At 41.0% G+C, this 14,522-nt stretch overlaps 1 protein-coding gene across 1 annotated transcript in view; it reads right to left on the reverse strand.

The window, feature by feature from the left end:
• The window catches only part of XYLT1 (xylosyltransferase 1), a 198,876-nt gene that overhangs the window by 55,589 nt on the left and 128,765 nt on the right, over window positions 1-14,522 (reverse strand). The window contains exons 3-4 of the mRNA XM_059826443.1: window positions 6,946-7,118; window positions 6,091-6,293 (exon numbers count right to left, since the gene is read on the reverse strand). Of these exons, the coding sequence (XP_059682426.1) occupies window positions 6,091-6,293; window positions 6,946-7,118 (376 nt within the window). The remainder of the gene's footprint in view (window positions 1-6,090; window positions 6,294-6,945; window positions 7,119-14,522) is intronic.

Below are 14,522 nucleotides of genomic sequence, written 5' to 3' on the forward strand. Positions count from 1 at the left end.
AACAAAATCGCATACAATGTCAGTGACAATACCAAGATAAAAAACTGAGGCGCTGGCATCTTAACAGATGTTGTACTGCAAAAGCTACCTGCGCTGCACTCCCATCTAGATGTATAGATATGATTTACCAGTGCTTCAGTTCAGGATAATATCCAAAAGGTCATTTTAAAGAATGCTGTATTATTTGCCTAGTGCCCGGTACATTATTCTAGTGGCACGGCCTGCATTTCAGAGCAGCATTGCAACAGGTGGCTTTGTATAGGGTGTAAGGTCAAATTCAGCCCTGGAAAGTCAATATCTTTTATACAGACTTTCATGTCCAGCACCAGCTTATGTATTGCCAGAAAGGAAATACTGTAAGAGTCTCAATCTCAGTGAGACATAGAATTGTTAATTTAAGAAATTAAGTCAAATTGATGAGAAGTCAGACAAAGAGAGAGAGAGAGAGAGAGAGTGGAACTGCCTTTTGAGCCAATGATTTTCATGATCCTATTTGCCATTACACAGCTTCCATCAGCCCGGCTGGCTTTGGGATTTCTAAGTTCATAACCATCAAGAGGGCACAACTGGGTCTCAGACATTTCTCACAAAGCTAGAGTGCTGTATGTGAAAACAAAGTTCTTTGTTTCAGTTCTAAGAAGGTATTTTCCTGCATTTCCAATATTGCATTTCAAGCCTGCACATTGCAAAAGCTAAGAAGTTTTGCAAAAGCAGATGGACAGCTTGAGTCTGGTTTACTCACTCCACGCAGACTGTATTCTCTCATCTTTTTTCTCCCAGTCACCTGCTTCAAAGGTTCTGTCATTTGGTCAATTGCCCAGGTGAAATACAGGCAGGTCGTGGTAAATTTGACAGAGCAAACATCATCCCTGATGTAGTTTAACAGAGTGGTAGTCACACATGTTTTGCAGAGGATGAATCTGGGCCAGTGGCTGCAACAAGGAAATTGCTGTTCTCCCATGTAGTTCTGGCAACTGAAAAATAACTTGAAAAAGTGCTGAAGCATTTTTCCCAAAGGTTGAACTGCTTTCTAAAATGTGTTGGTTATAATTATTTCCACCTGCCACCAGAATGAAAACCTGAAGACCTATTCGCTCCACTCCCACCTTTTCACTCTTGGCAAACACTTTGCTGCGCAGAGACCTTGTTCAGAAGTCATCACTTTGGTTTCATATTAATCAATTCTTCATCTTGCTGCTCACAGAGGAGGAGAATTTTGATAACAATAATAATTTTAAATAATTAATTTTCCTCACAGCCATTTTGTCTTCAGTTTCCTTTCTTGATATCCAAAGGCAGCAGCCCAGCTATAGCCCCAGTGCAGGACCTGGCCATCCATTTAAGTTATTAGAGATGAAAGCTGTGATATGAAATCAGACAACAGATGAGTGAAAGGACAGCTTTATCACTATTAGGCTGTCTACCACATTTGGATTTGGCAGGAGTTCAAATAAAACTGTTGATTTTGGGTCATTTTCTTTGCTAACAACTCTCCTAAAGAGTCAGGAGTGTGGGTCTGCTGGAGGAAATGCAGGACAGAGAGTCAGACTGCCTGCCTGCTGCTGGCTGATTGGGCTGGAAACATTGACCTGAGAAAAAGGTTTACCTACTGCAAAGGGCATCCCTCAAGTTTCTAAAGGAGCATTTAAATCTTTAGATGAATATTGCTATTTAGCATTAACAATTGTTACCTTGATCATCAGAGGACAACACAATGAAACAAGCAGCACATCAGTCAATAGTTCTTTGCTAGCTCATTTTTCTTCATTTCTGAGTGTGATTCTGACTGACAAAGATGATCTCCATAAATTACACCAAATTGGCACCTGTTTAAAGGACCAGTCCGAGTTAGATCATTCCATTTACTCCCTGGAGTCTGTAGCCAACCTTCCCCAGATGCTATTTGTATTATAATACACATTTCATTCAAGTTGACGACCAAAACCTCTATTGACTGTGTCTCATATGACAGTCTTCACAACACAGGCTTTTATGGAAAACATGGCTATGCAACTTTATCCTAAAATAGTGCCAAACAGCAAAAGACAACTAGTTTCACTGGGTTTCTTTTAAGTTCCTTTGTTATAGCTGATTGCTCATAATTGAAAATGTAGTTGTATCTGCATTCCTGGCTCCATCAATAAGCCACTCTCTATTTTCTTACTATTCTGAAGCACTCCCCAAGCTTCTGCTAATAATTTTGCTTGACCTTTATTAAAGACCAAGCATTAGCTGGCAATTAGATTTGGTAATCCCTTTGGTGATTGAGACTCAGTGATTTACTGTAAATTATAAATAGTTCAAATGTTTCATTATGTTTATTCTTTATACAAGCTTTGTGGCCAGGTAAGCACTGACATGACATTCGCTGTTAAATGATCTCATTAAACTTCTTAATTTAAGTGGTGTAACACTTCATCTGCCACATTATCCAAGGACTCCTGCAATGCACATTAAACATTCAACATCAATAGATGCTCTACCATAGTTCACCTTGTTGGGAGTGAAATTTCAGTCCCTGAACATAAGGTTGACTACCTGATGCTGTTTGTCAGAGACAATAAATAATGCAAATAGATACTCATGTAAAGTAAGAGGTTAAAGACATCAATAGCTTTCCGAGAGTTTTGAAAGAGGCTCTCAAAAGGAAAGACTTTAAATCATGAAAAAATGCCACTGAAATTAAAAAAGATAAGGAAAAGGAAGGAAGGTGCTGGTTTCTTTCATTTCTTTATGAATGCAATGACTGTGAGAGATGATTTCTTGAGAACCCTGAAGACATGTGCCCTTTTTTTATTCACAACCCCAGAGTGAAAGGAGGGGCAGTCACAAAACCTCCCACCTCAGAGTCGCTTGTAGACGTTTGTCTTCAGCCGTTTCATCCATCATTTTCCTGCTGAGAATGTTCAATGGAGCTGAATGGAGTCAAGGCTGGATAATGCACCACATCATTTCACTCAGGCCAATAAATAGCATATTGTCTCATGACTAAATAGAAACACAGTATTTTTGTTGGAGGCACCTTTATGTCCAGACTCTGTTTGCCAGTGATTTTTACTGCAGTAACAACTAGAAGCACATGGATTAGGACCTGCTTTGTGCCAGGTGCTGGACCTACAGACTCCACTTCACAAACTAAACATTAATGTATAAGGAAGAATAATAGGGGTATCTGAATTTTCCTGGCTTGCATATGTTTTATTTTACACATCTTTAATTGTTTCCCTTCTAAAGTTAATGGTTCTGATATTTTTCCCCCCCTGCCTTTATACAGTATGATCCTTGACATCTGCTTCTGGACAACTCTTCTGAAGGATGAAGGGCTCCTACCAATTGTAATGTAGCCCGTGAACATACTAGACTGCTCCCCAAACAGATTTAGGCTTCATCATATAGTATTAACCCCATAATACTGAATATGTTTTTCTGACTTACAAGGCTGGATTAGCTTTTATTATCAGAAGAGAAGTAGTAAAGGTTTCAGCGTTACAGATGGAATGGCAGATGGGAAGCGAAAGCTTAATGTGAAGCAGCTCTAGATAAAAACTATTAATCCACAAAATTCATATGTTCTTATGCAGGGAAACCTAGCAAAACCCACTGCAATATGACTAACCAGCGAGAAAAGTGTAAACTGCCCCTAGCCCATTAGCTGACAAATCATGGCATGAGGTCTGAAAGAAGGAAAAAAAACCTCAAATACCCTATTTACTATTTCCTGGAAAAACAATCAGTTCTCTGTGGGGTATGCAGAGAAGTAATGCCTTCCTAAAGGTTATAAAGAATATTAATTTATAGCATCTCCACTATGAAAATAAAATGGACTTACATATATATTTGATGAGAGAACATTTTCCAGGGTTTATAGCTGTAGTATTCCATATTCAAAAAACTTTAACAGTAGCTGTAAGTCACTGTCATTAAAGTTGTAGCACTGAAAAAGGCTTTTTACTTTTCGTTGAAGTGCATGGTGTGGAGAGGAAGCACATTTCCATCAGTTCTGGTAACAGAACACTTTGACAGAAAGGGAAGCAAGAACTTCAGACACCTGCCCAGCTGCTGAGAGCCCACCATGCAGCTCTGAGAGCGGCTGCAATGGAGAAGCACGACCTTCAAGAATTTCCCCCATGAAGCAACAAGCGCCTGGAATTTTCCCAGCTGAATGGCACTTGTTTAGAGTTTGAATGACTGCAAGATACCACAGCATTATTACAAAGAATCCATTAACACCGATCTGACTACAGCCTACTTAACAGACCCTGTGATTGTTCATGACCATGTCTATAAGTGACTGATCCCATTTGACCTTGTGGTTTAACTTGTTCCACAGGGAACTAAAAGCAGTTGAGACCACCACAGGTCATGGCCTCAGTATTACACGATGTTTAGGGTGGACTCAACATCACAGAAGGATAACTGGATACATCTGCTGGAACTAGTCTATAATTATACTAGACCTTCAGCAATCATTCTCCTACAATTTATCTTACTTGATTCAAAGTGCCATCACCTACCTCTTCCTCTATGGTCTTGCATTAGTCTACTTTTTATCATCAGTGTAGCATTCCTCACTGGGAAAGTGAACAATAGGGAATAACAAGCTAGCTGTTCCCAAAACTCAAAAGATATACATAGAACTACATACCTTCCCTTACAAACAAGGATAATATGTCAAAATTGTTAGGTCTCTTCCTGTTGGACACCAAAAATGTTTAAATCAGATGCAACGTGAAATATCGTGATTTCTTAATTCAAATCCCCATGTTCCAATATCAATGCAATCTCTGTGACTCTTGTACTCTTCCCTAATTTTCCTCCCCAAAATGTGTTGCATTTCACTGACAGTGCTTAGAAATGGGCACCAGCAATAAAGACTTTTTTCAGTTCTCACAAAATCCTTCCCAGGGCATAAGCTCGGTTTTTTGGGGTTTTTTTCCCTCCATTTTTCACTTCAGTGGGGATTTCTGTCTGAGTAGCAGCTTCAGGAAGGGACCCATACTTTGAGAGAGATCTTGCAGAAACCTAATCAATATCTAATATATTTCTTCTCTATGAGTATTAAAAGCATGTTATGTCATCACTCATCAGAAAAAAATCACACAAGAAAGTTACTTCCCCTTTAATTGATTCATTTCAACACACAGGGAAACAGAAATCACAAGGACAATTTCCTCTTTCCTCTTCTTGATAATTCTTATAGCCTAAACCCAACAGTTTAAGGACACTCATTTTTTGGGGGGTGGGTCTTTTTTGGGTGTTTGGTTTCTTTGGGTTTTTTTTTTGTTTGTTTTGTGGGTTTTTGGGTTTTGGTTGTTTTTTGGGGCTCCCCGCCATGCCCCAGACTACCTACTTTTGCACAATGTAGTAAACCTTACGGAATGCAGCTGGCCTGAGTTATGTAAATCCAGAAAGAATATAATTTCACTTAAAATCATGAGCCCTGTCATGTGGTGGTGTGTGAAGTTCTTTGCCTGACACTATCTGAATAAAGATATTCAGGCAATGGCTGGTGCTGAAGATATAATTGACTCCTAGCAACTTATTTGTCACTTCTACTATCATTATCCTCTGCAGAAAAAGTACTAAAAAAAGGAAGAGGAGAACATTACCTTCACTGAATCTATATTCATACCTTCAACACTTTCTGAGACATCAAATCGAACTGTTGATCAGACCCTTGGGAGGAAGGAATCTCTCCATGCCTAGGGTTCATTTGCTGAGCTCCAGTACTTCCTGCTACTTGACTCATCCTCTCTTGCAGGTGCCCCTTGCTGGAAATAATGACTAAATAGAGCAGTCACTGCTTCCTCAGTAAAAGTGAAGAACCAGTGCTGCTAGCCTGCCCACAGCAGCAGTCTCCTCTAGGTAAGTGGCAGACACACCGAGTACAGTAGGTGATTGTCTCCTTGGCAAAAGTGTAGCTGTCAGACACCAGCCTCACCAACAGGAGTCTTCTGTTGTAAGACAAAAGAAACTGCCCCTCTGACCTCTGCTTCTTGAAGCACAGCACAGACATGTCATCCCTTATATCCTTCAATACATATTTCCTTTAGGAACAAAACATGTACTTTCTTAAAATACTCATTGTACCTGATTGGGTAGTCAGCAGCACTGAGGTTAATGAAGAAATCCCACGGCCAGTCATTCATCTCCATTAAGTCCCTCATGGTCTGCAGGTAGGTGGACAGAAGACTTGCTCCTCCCCAGATAGTTGCCATTCTCCAAGAAGTGACTCTCACATTTGGGTACTGGTTGGCAAACTGGAGGACTTGCCGGTGCAAGTAATTGGATCGCTTTACAGGAGAAAAAAGTAATACATTCAAGTTACTCTGTCCAAAATTGTGCCCCCCCCCTGCATTCACTAACCACCAACTCTACTTCTTGACTCACTGAGCATTGCTGTTGCTTTGCCCTCACTTACTATGGCGCACAACCTTTTGCTAAATGCTAATCTGGAAATTTACAGACACCCCTGTTTAATCTTTCTATTACAACTACAGCAATCACTAATCAGTGTAACTAGCTCTTATTTATCATATGTCATCACTAGATCCCGAAGGGCTTTGGTAAAAGAGGTGACTGTTACTATCTCCCTTTTACCGTGTGAAGTAAAGTAACTTGCCCAAGGCACCTCGGGTCAGCTCTCCTTCCAGTGGGCCACCACTGTCAGTCTGCATCAACTTACCCATTACTGTTAACTAAATGTACAACAGACAGACATGGATAGATACTCATAGACATATAAGGAGAAATGAAGGCTGTTACATAGAGAAGATAACAAGAAAGAAAAAAAAAAAAAAAGAGGCTCCAAACATGTAACAGATGGAGAGACAAAAAATGACATGCACTTTATGCAGCAGAGGTAAAGAGAAGATGAAGATGATCACAAAGATGGGTAGACTGACAGATGGCGAGACAGGCAATTTATAACCAGTGATATATTACCTTGTCAACATGAATGTAATAAAAATGGTCTTTATGGTAAATAGCCTTAAACATGCGCTGGAGCTGCCGAGAAGCTCTGCCATGAACAACCAAGACAAATGCGATCCTGACTGGGTTGGCTGGCATGTATTCTACGGAGTCCTCATCCCACTGTACATTGTTGTTGGCTTTTCCTGTTCGAAAACAAAACACAGGACATCTCTGAGTGTATCCACAGGGCAGGGGTGCAGAGAGCAGTACACATTTCACCTCGGCTCTTTCTTCAAAAGCAGTTTCTAAGGAGAAGTGAGAACTCATGAGGGGTGCCAGCCTACGTGTCATCAAGATTGTACCCCTTCTCCTCCATCACCATACAGGGTCATCACCCCACGGGCAGCAGCCATGCCAGCCTTCCCCACACAGCCCTGCCTGTGTGCCTCAACCTGGACAAGGCTGCACAAACACAAATAAGTATCCAAATGTTTATGAGTCGGACCAAGCTCTACCTGGATACACACATTTGCATCTTCAAAGGAATCACCTCTAAGATCCTAAGGACTGTTCAAAGTATTCAAAAAATGCCAAGGCCAACTTCCCCCCTGCTCCCCCAGAAATGACACCTCCCATTTATCAAAAGATGCTTGTTCCCATGGTCAGCACAGCTCTGCTGAGAAGCTGGTGAAACGCTACTACATAGCAGCTGCTGAGAATTATCTCAACCGATAGCATTTATTTGTAGCACCAGATGTATCCTGGAACATTTAAATGGCAACCTGCATATCTTCACTTCATCATGTAGGAGAGGGGCTCTTACAATCCTATTTAAAATTTATGTTCATTTTTATTTTAACAGAGGAATTTCTGGTCTCCATTTTCTAAAGCAAACACTGCAGTGTAAGATTAAGATCTTTCTTATGAGGAAAGGCTGAGGGACTTGGGTCTTTTTAGTCTGGAGAAGAGAAGACTGAGGGGGGATCTTATCAATGCTTATAAATACTTAAGGAGTGGGTGCCAGGAGGATGGGGCCAGTCTTTTTTCAGTGGTGCCCAGTGACAGGACAAGAGATAACGGGCACAAACTTGGTCATAGGAAGTTCCACCTAAACATGAAGAGGAACTTCTTTCCTTTGAGGGCGGCAGAGCCCTGGAACAAGCTGCCCAGAGAGGTTGTGGAGTCTCCTTCTCTGGAGATATTCAAAACTCACCTGGACACATTCCTGTGCAATCTGCTGTAGGTGAACCTGCTCTGGCAGGGGGGTTGGATTAGATGATCTCCAGAGGTCCCTTCCAACCCCTATCACTCTATGATCACTCTATGACAGGATGTACTGATTAACTGAAGAGCTGGAGGGACTCAGGAATTTGAAGTGATTTGGTTTTGGTTTGTGTAACAGCCCTTCAACTCAAAAAACTGAATACAATGTAAGAAAAATACAATTTTATCCAAAACCTGACATTCATTCTTCAGTTAAACAACCTCTTGAGTGCTCTGACCTTGTAAGAATCTTTCTCAACAAAATGATTTAGGAAGAACCTGAAATTTTTAATATAAGCAGAACAAGGAAGGAAAGTGCCTCAAAGCTCAAAAAACCCCTCCTGCCCCAATTTTCCTCTCACATATTTTAAATGTTTTCTTTTTTAAATGAAAGGCAGTATCATTGTCTCAAAAGTTACTTAGTCCCTTCCCCCCCTCCCCTGTCAAAAGGTACAATTTTTCAAAGTCCTAAGATCTGAGTTGTTACTTTGGTTTATTTCCTCTAAAAGATAAATCTACTTGACAATCTCGAAAAGTCTGAACTTCTGATTATACTGAAACTACATATTTGATTATTAGAAATGCATGTGAACATGGGCAGGACTCAAACATTCATTTCCCACTACAAGTGAAGGTTTGGAAATGGCCATGTATGAGCTGAACAGCTAAAAGCAGCAGCTGCAATCATGTGTGAGAACGTTAACGCACCTGCCTTCAACCATACACAACGCTTTGGCCAAATAGGATACTTGAAACTCAATGCACACCTACATTCTCAATAAATAACCAGCTCAATAAAGCTCCCTGGCCAGGCTAGCAACCACAGGTGGGACAGGACTTGAACCTGCTTTGTTTGAAAGTGGTGTCTCCCCTGCCGTCCCAGAAAAACAACAAAATTGGGTTTTACGCTCTTTTAATAGGAACTGCTAATCACCTTTATTTTTTTTCCTCACCATCAGAAAAGCTCTTTTTTTTTCCTACCTTCCCAACAAAAGCCTGGTGAGCCAATTAAGTGTCCAAGTGAGTTAGAGATAAATTGATGCCATTTAGCAGATTCCAGGTGTCCAGGGCAGACATTCACACTATTAGAGGTTAGAACTTCCTAACTGACTTGAATTTGAAGGGGACTCAGGAAAAGACCCTCAGCAAACTTCGGAATGTAAGAGGTGGATCATCTAACGGCTAACGAAACCCTCAGGTTTGAAAGAAGCCTGAAACCCTGAGGAGCTCCTAGCTCAACCATCCTCTTTTCAACTTGTCATGGATCCTCTGGTTTTTCCTAAAAACACCGAGGAGTGTATCTGTGTAAGTTGTACCCAGTCTCTGCACTAGTGCCTTCTGGAATGGCCCCATCCTCCTCCCACCTCCACGTACCCACCATCTCAACGCTCCTTTCACAGACAGTGGAGACACAATAGGCTTGCACTATGTTGCAGGACAAACTTGAGGCTGCACCTGGGCACAGTTATCAGATAGCATGAGTACAGCCACAAAGCCCACTGCGCCTTCCAAAACATCTCCTACAGTTATTAAAAAAAACATACTCATGTCTGATTTGATACAAGGAACAAGAAAGACGGCATTTGCCAAGTGTGAAGAGAGAGTAAGCGAGAGGAAAACACACTTTTCCCCAGGTTTTGGAAACTGGAAACATGTTGATAAAAGTAAACAGTATAAAAAACTTTCTTTTTTTAAATGTATTAATTACAAAACAGAAGTTGGACACAGAAAAAAGGCCTTTGCCTAACCTTTCTTGTTGCATCTTCTCCTTATTAAAGTGAGTAGCATGAACTCAGAAAAAACAGACCAATTTTAAGTTTGCAGAGCACTGTTTCAGGTTACTTAAACAATTTGATCCCCTAATTGTACCAAAATGCCTTTGAGTAATTGAAACACTCCTTTTAGACAACCACGAGAGAGAGATCCTGCTGCAATGGGAGCAGGACATCCCAGAACGGGATGGTTTCAACATCTCCCATAACCTTCCCTCTAAGTTTCTCCTCCTCAGCAGTGCTTCCCTAGCACACTTGCTTTTAGTCAAAATCTGTTCTTTCCATCCTGGAGGTCCAGGAAAGTTGTATGTGTAAGAGGTGTACCCAGTCTCTGGAATAAGGCTCTTTGCTGGACTATATAAGGCACCAAAAGGCAGCTATGTGCCTATCCAGGAATATACATAGATTCTGCACTCTAAAGAGCCTATGAAGTCCCAGAGGCTCACTGCCCCATGTAAAAGACCCTCACCTCTCTGCAGCCCCTCGAGGAACATCTATCTACAGTAGTATTGCTCATAAATTAATGCAACTTTATTGCCCCCAGTTGTATTCAGACTACCCAGCAGGAAATCTCTAGCCCCATGAGTCACTCAACTTTAAATGGGACACCAACAACTTCAGTGGTATTTCTTTAAAAAACCTCCACCACTAATTCAATAAGACTCAGATAAACAGCATTAAAAGATTAGCAAAAAGCTTAAATTTAAATTTCTTCTATCATTTTCATATTGTTTATTATGGCCATTTGCCATAATTGTTTGTCCCATGTGGCTGATGAGCTTCCCAATGCTTGTGCTTAGGGGTTTTGGACAGGGATAGAAAAGGATTGTGAAAGAAAGAAAATGTGCTTGCAAGGAGAACTGACAGGTGAATGAAAGGCAATTGCAATTGCTAAAACAACCCATTTTTCTTTTTAACTGCTTTGATTTCAAGCTGATGATGTCCCATCAATGGACTCAAATATTTTTAGTCGTTTTTGTTACATTTTTGGATACCTCTCTTCTGAAATTAGTGGCTTTCTGCAATGATATGTAGAAGGTGAGGGGAATTTAAAATAGCCATAGCGGGGGCCTTTTATTTTAAACTAACTTGCTTTCAATACCCACACTATCATTTATCTAGCAATTACTGAGAATAAAATCCTCCCGAATTTTCACCTGAAATGTCACCTCACTTCATCAGGTTTCTCTAATAAATTCCTGCAGTGACTTATTTTCCTCTCTGCTAATTTCCTACTTTAACCTCTTCTTCCTTATGCTCCTCCCTTTCTTCTTTTTTAGGTTTAGGTTTTTATAGTCCCATTTTCCACCTGCATACTATTATGGCTTCTTTAATCTAAACCTATTCTTGGCTGCCTGGAATTTCACAAAGGTAAGAATGCTGTATTTTGTTGTATTTTTTCCATCTGTCAGAAGATCTGCTACTTCTGCTCTACACTGTTACCTCCCCGGTTTTAGTCTATGGCTGATTAGCACCCTCTATTTTGCAGACTACTCCACTGATAAAGGACCAGCCTGGTTTGCAAATAAGATGAAATTGGCAGGAAACACTCAATTGAGCATCTGCGTACTAAAAAATACAGTAGGACTTCAGAGCTGTATGAACCATGTCAAGATCTGAACAGCTCTACTCACTGCATTTCTATAAAACTTTTGCATACCAAAGTCTTGCACATCATGTTAATGCCTGCATATTAATGACCTGCCTCTCATATAGGAGTGCATCCCCTTCGGGGTGCTACCACAGAAGACGCGTAAGATGTTTTCACTTAACATCATACCATTCAGCAGTGATAAGAATCTAAAAGGATTTTAAGGTAGTACTTGCATTTGATAGCTACTTCAGTGCCATCACTACGTTGTCACTTGCCACATGCACTAAATCTCACTCATGGTGCTAATTCAAGTGGCCTCCACCCTCAGCCACTCCAGTCCAACAAAAAGCAGTTGCCAAGATCACCTTTCTCTCCCTGAGCCCAAACAGCCCTTGACAGTATTTTCACTTCTCTTCACTTTTCTCCTTCTCACCCACACCAGGTACAGAGGAGTCACGGGCAGCTTCCTTCCTCTGCAGCAGTCCCTACACTCAGCCTTCACTAACGCTTGTCACCTCTCCATGTGCCATCGTCTACCTTTCCAAGAAAAATGAGTCATGCCAACACAGAAGAATTCCCATCTTCTCCTGCACCGGTCACTTGGGGCCATCTCAGTGGGAATGAAGCTGCACCCCATCTCACCTAGAAAGCTTCTGTGAGTGTGGGCATGGCCTGTTGAGTGAACTTTCCTACACGTTTAGGGAATTCCCTTTTTCTAGGATAACTTATGCAGATCAGTGTCTTATAAAATGTAATAAAAAGCCCACGATGTTAATACAAGTTAAAAGAAAAACCCTGAAGAATATTATGTTACAGTTACATCTTGGGCGCACAGCTCTATCCTCAGAAATAGCTTTGCACAAGTGAGTGAGCGGTGAGAGTGAATGGAGTGTCCTCTTTATGGCCATCTGGTACAGGTGAAACAGTAGCTCTGGCCTGGAAGCAGCAGGACTTGTCTTAAAACTTCCTCCAAGTTTGCCGTTTCATTACGCAATGGAAACGGTGGATAGAAGAGTGACTTCTCATGCTTCGGTAGTTGCCAAACTCAGATTTCCACTCTAAACTCCTTCTTTTCAATTGCTCCTGACTCATAACAACACAGCAGGTTGAAAATTTCCAGGCTTGGCTTTCGTCTGAAAAAGTTTTCCATTTTGGTTAGAGCAAGAACAGTTTTGCCTTGTACAAATGGTGACAAGACTAAAAAAAAAAATAAAATTCCTTCATTTAGAAAACCCAATTTTTGTAACAGACCTAGAAGTAGTTGAAGTTATATAAAACCAACAAAAAAATTCACTGAGCAATTTACCAGTGAGCCATCAGGACCTGATGAGAAGTCTTTGTCTGAGGGCCTGGTAATAGCAACATTTGTCTGGACTTAGCCAGAACTCTTGCTGGAGTTAAGGCCCAATGTTCCATTACAGCAAGTGCCTCATTTGCCATCAGGCTCAAGAGCCGATGTTGTGCCTTCCTGCAGTACCCTCCAGCGAAGACACCTTGCACAGGCAAGGTAAGTCTTGAAGCACAGAATGTGTTATTCATACTTAGATGAAAAAGCACTTTTTCCTGTGCCAGAACCTAGAAAACTATCTTTAGCAACATTAGCCCCAACTTTGGGATGCCAGTTTTCACCTCCAATCTAGGAAATGATTCATTTGTTTCCACGGTGGCCCTCGCGGACATCTTCAGTGAAAGAAAAGATTTTAGGTAAGCACTGATTTTTTTTTTTTAATTATTATTACTATTTATATGTAAAATGCCCACTGGTCTATTCACAGTGTAAAAGACCCCTCTGGCAAATAAGGGTATTCACCAAAACGTGGGCTGAGCAGCATGTGCAATTTTGGTGAATATGTATCCTAACAACCAACCGGCCACACAGAGCTCTGTGCATCTTAGACACGTCCCTGCTCGCTGCAAGGTCATTGCCTGCTTGCCTGTGCCTCTAAGAAGCAGCACGAGCAGATCGTGTTCACCATCTCAGGGAATCAGCACCTTTGAACCGAGCACATCCACTGCCCAGGTCAAAGAGGGGCTGGGTTTCACCTCTATCAGAACAAACTAAGCTCCTGATGAAGAAAATTAACATGACCGGTCATACGTGTGGCTTCTTTTAGTAGGCTTTAACTTGCTCAGCAAAGTAAGAGAGGTGAAATCAGCTGAGAAGGTCTTCTGTGCAACTGTCCCTGGGGCACAGGGATTTATTTGAGAGGGATGCTTATGGTTTACAGAATGAAATGTTGCTAGTTATGTTCCGTAGATTTCCTTAAAATTGCTGTTACCCATACTTTTTATCTGTGAGTTAGTGTTGAGCACTTTGGATAAAATTTCAGAAATCATGCTGCTATTGAAAAGTGGATATTCAATTTTTTTTGCAGCAATGTTTTATCTCAACAACCCTGCTCTAGTATTTTTCATTCTCAGACTCTACCATGAATTACAGAAGCAATTTATGAACCTCTGTAAGTTCATATGATCAAGTAACCCATAAGCAAAAATCAATGCAAGGTAGGTGGGAAGCAGCGAGACATAATTTACAAGCACTCAATGACTAGTCCATTTAACATTAGAGAGACAGATTTCAGTAATGTTCTTTCCATGATGAGCAGAAGCCCTGGCTTGGAACAAAGCAGCTGCTGATGTGGGCATTTTGAGTCTGCTTTAATCATTTCAGAGGGTGACAGTATAAACTTAAGGCAGTCAGAGGACAAGAGCCACTCCCTTACAGCTAGACAATTCCCTTCTGAAGATCACTGGAAGTTTCTCTACAGTAAGTTTGTGAACTGATAAGCAGCTCTGCATCCCTGCAGAATTTCCTATAAAAAGGGAAACTCACTGTCATTACAGATTTAGGTTGAGTTCTGCTGTAGCCCCTGTGCTGGAGAGATTTCTACCTTGTCTACGAACAGAAAAATAAAGTGCATGAAAGAAGGAAGGTAGGAAAATAGAGGACACATGTAGAACTTTTTCATATTCACAGC

The sequence above is a fragment of the Gavia stellata genome, chromosome 18 (assembly GCF_030936135.1).
Source record: "Gavia stellata isolate bGavSte3 chromosome 18, bGavSte3.hap2, whole genome shotgun sequence".
Classification (NCBI taxonomy): Eukaryota; Metazoa; Chordata; class Aves; order Gaviiformes; family Gaviidae; genus Gavia; species Gavia stellata.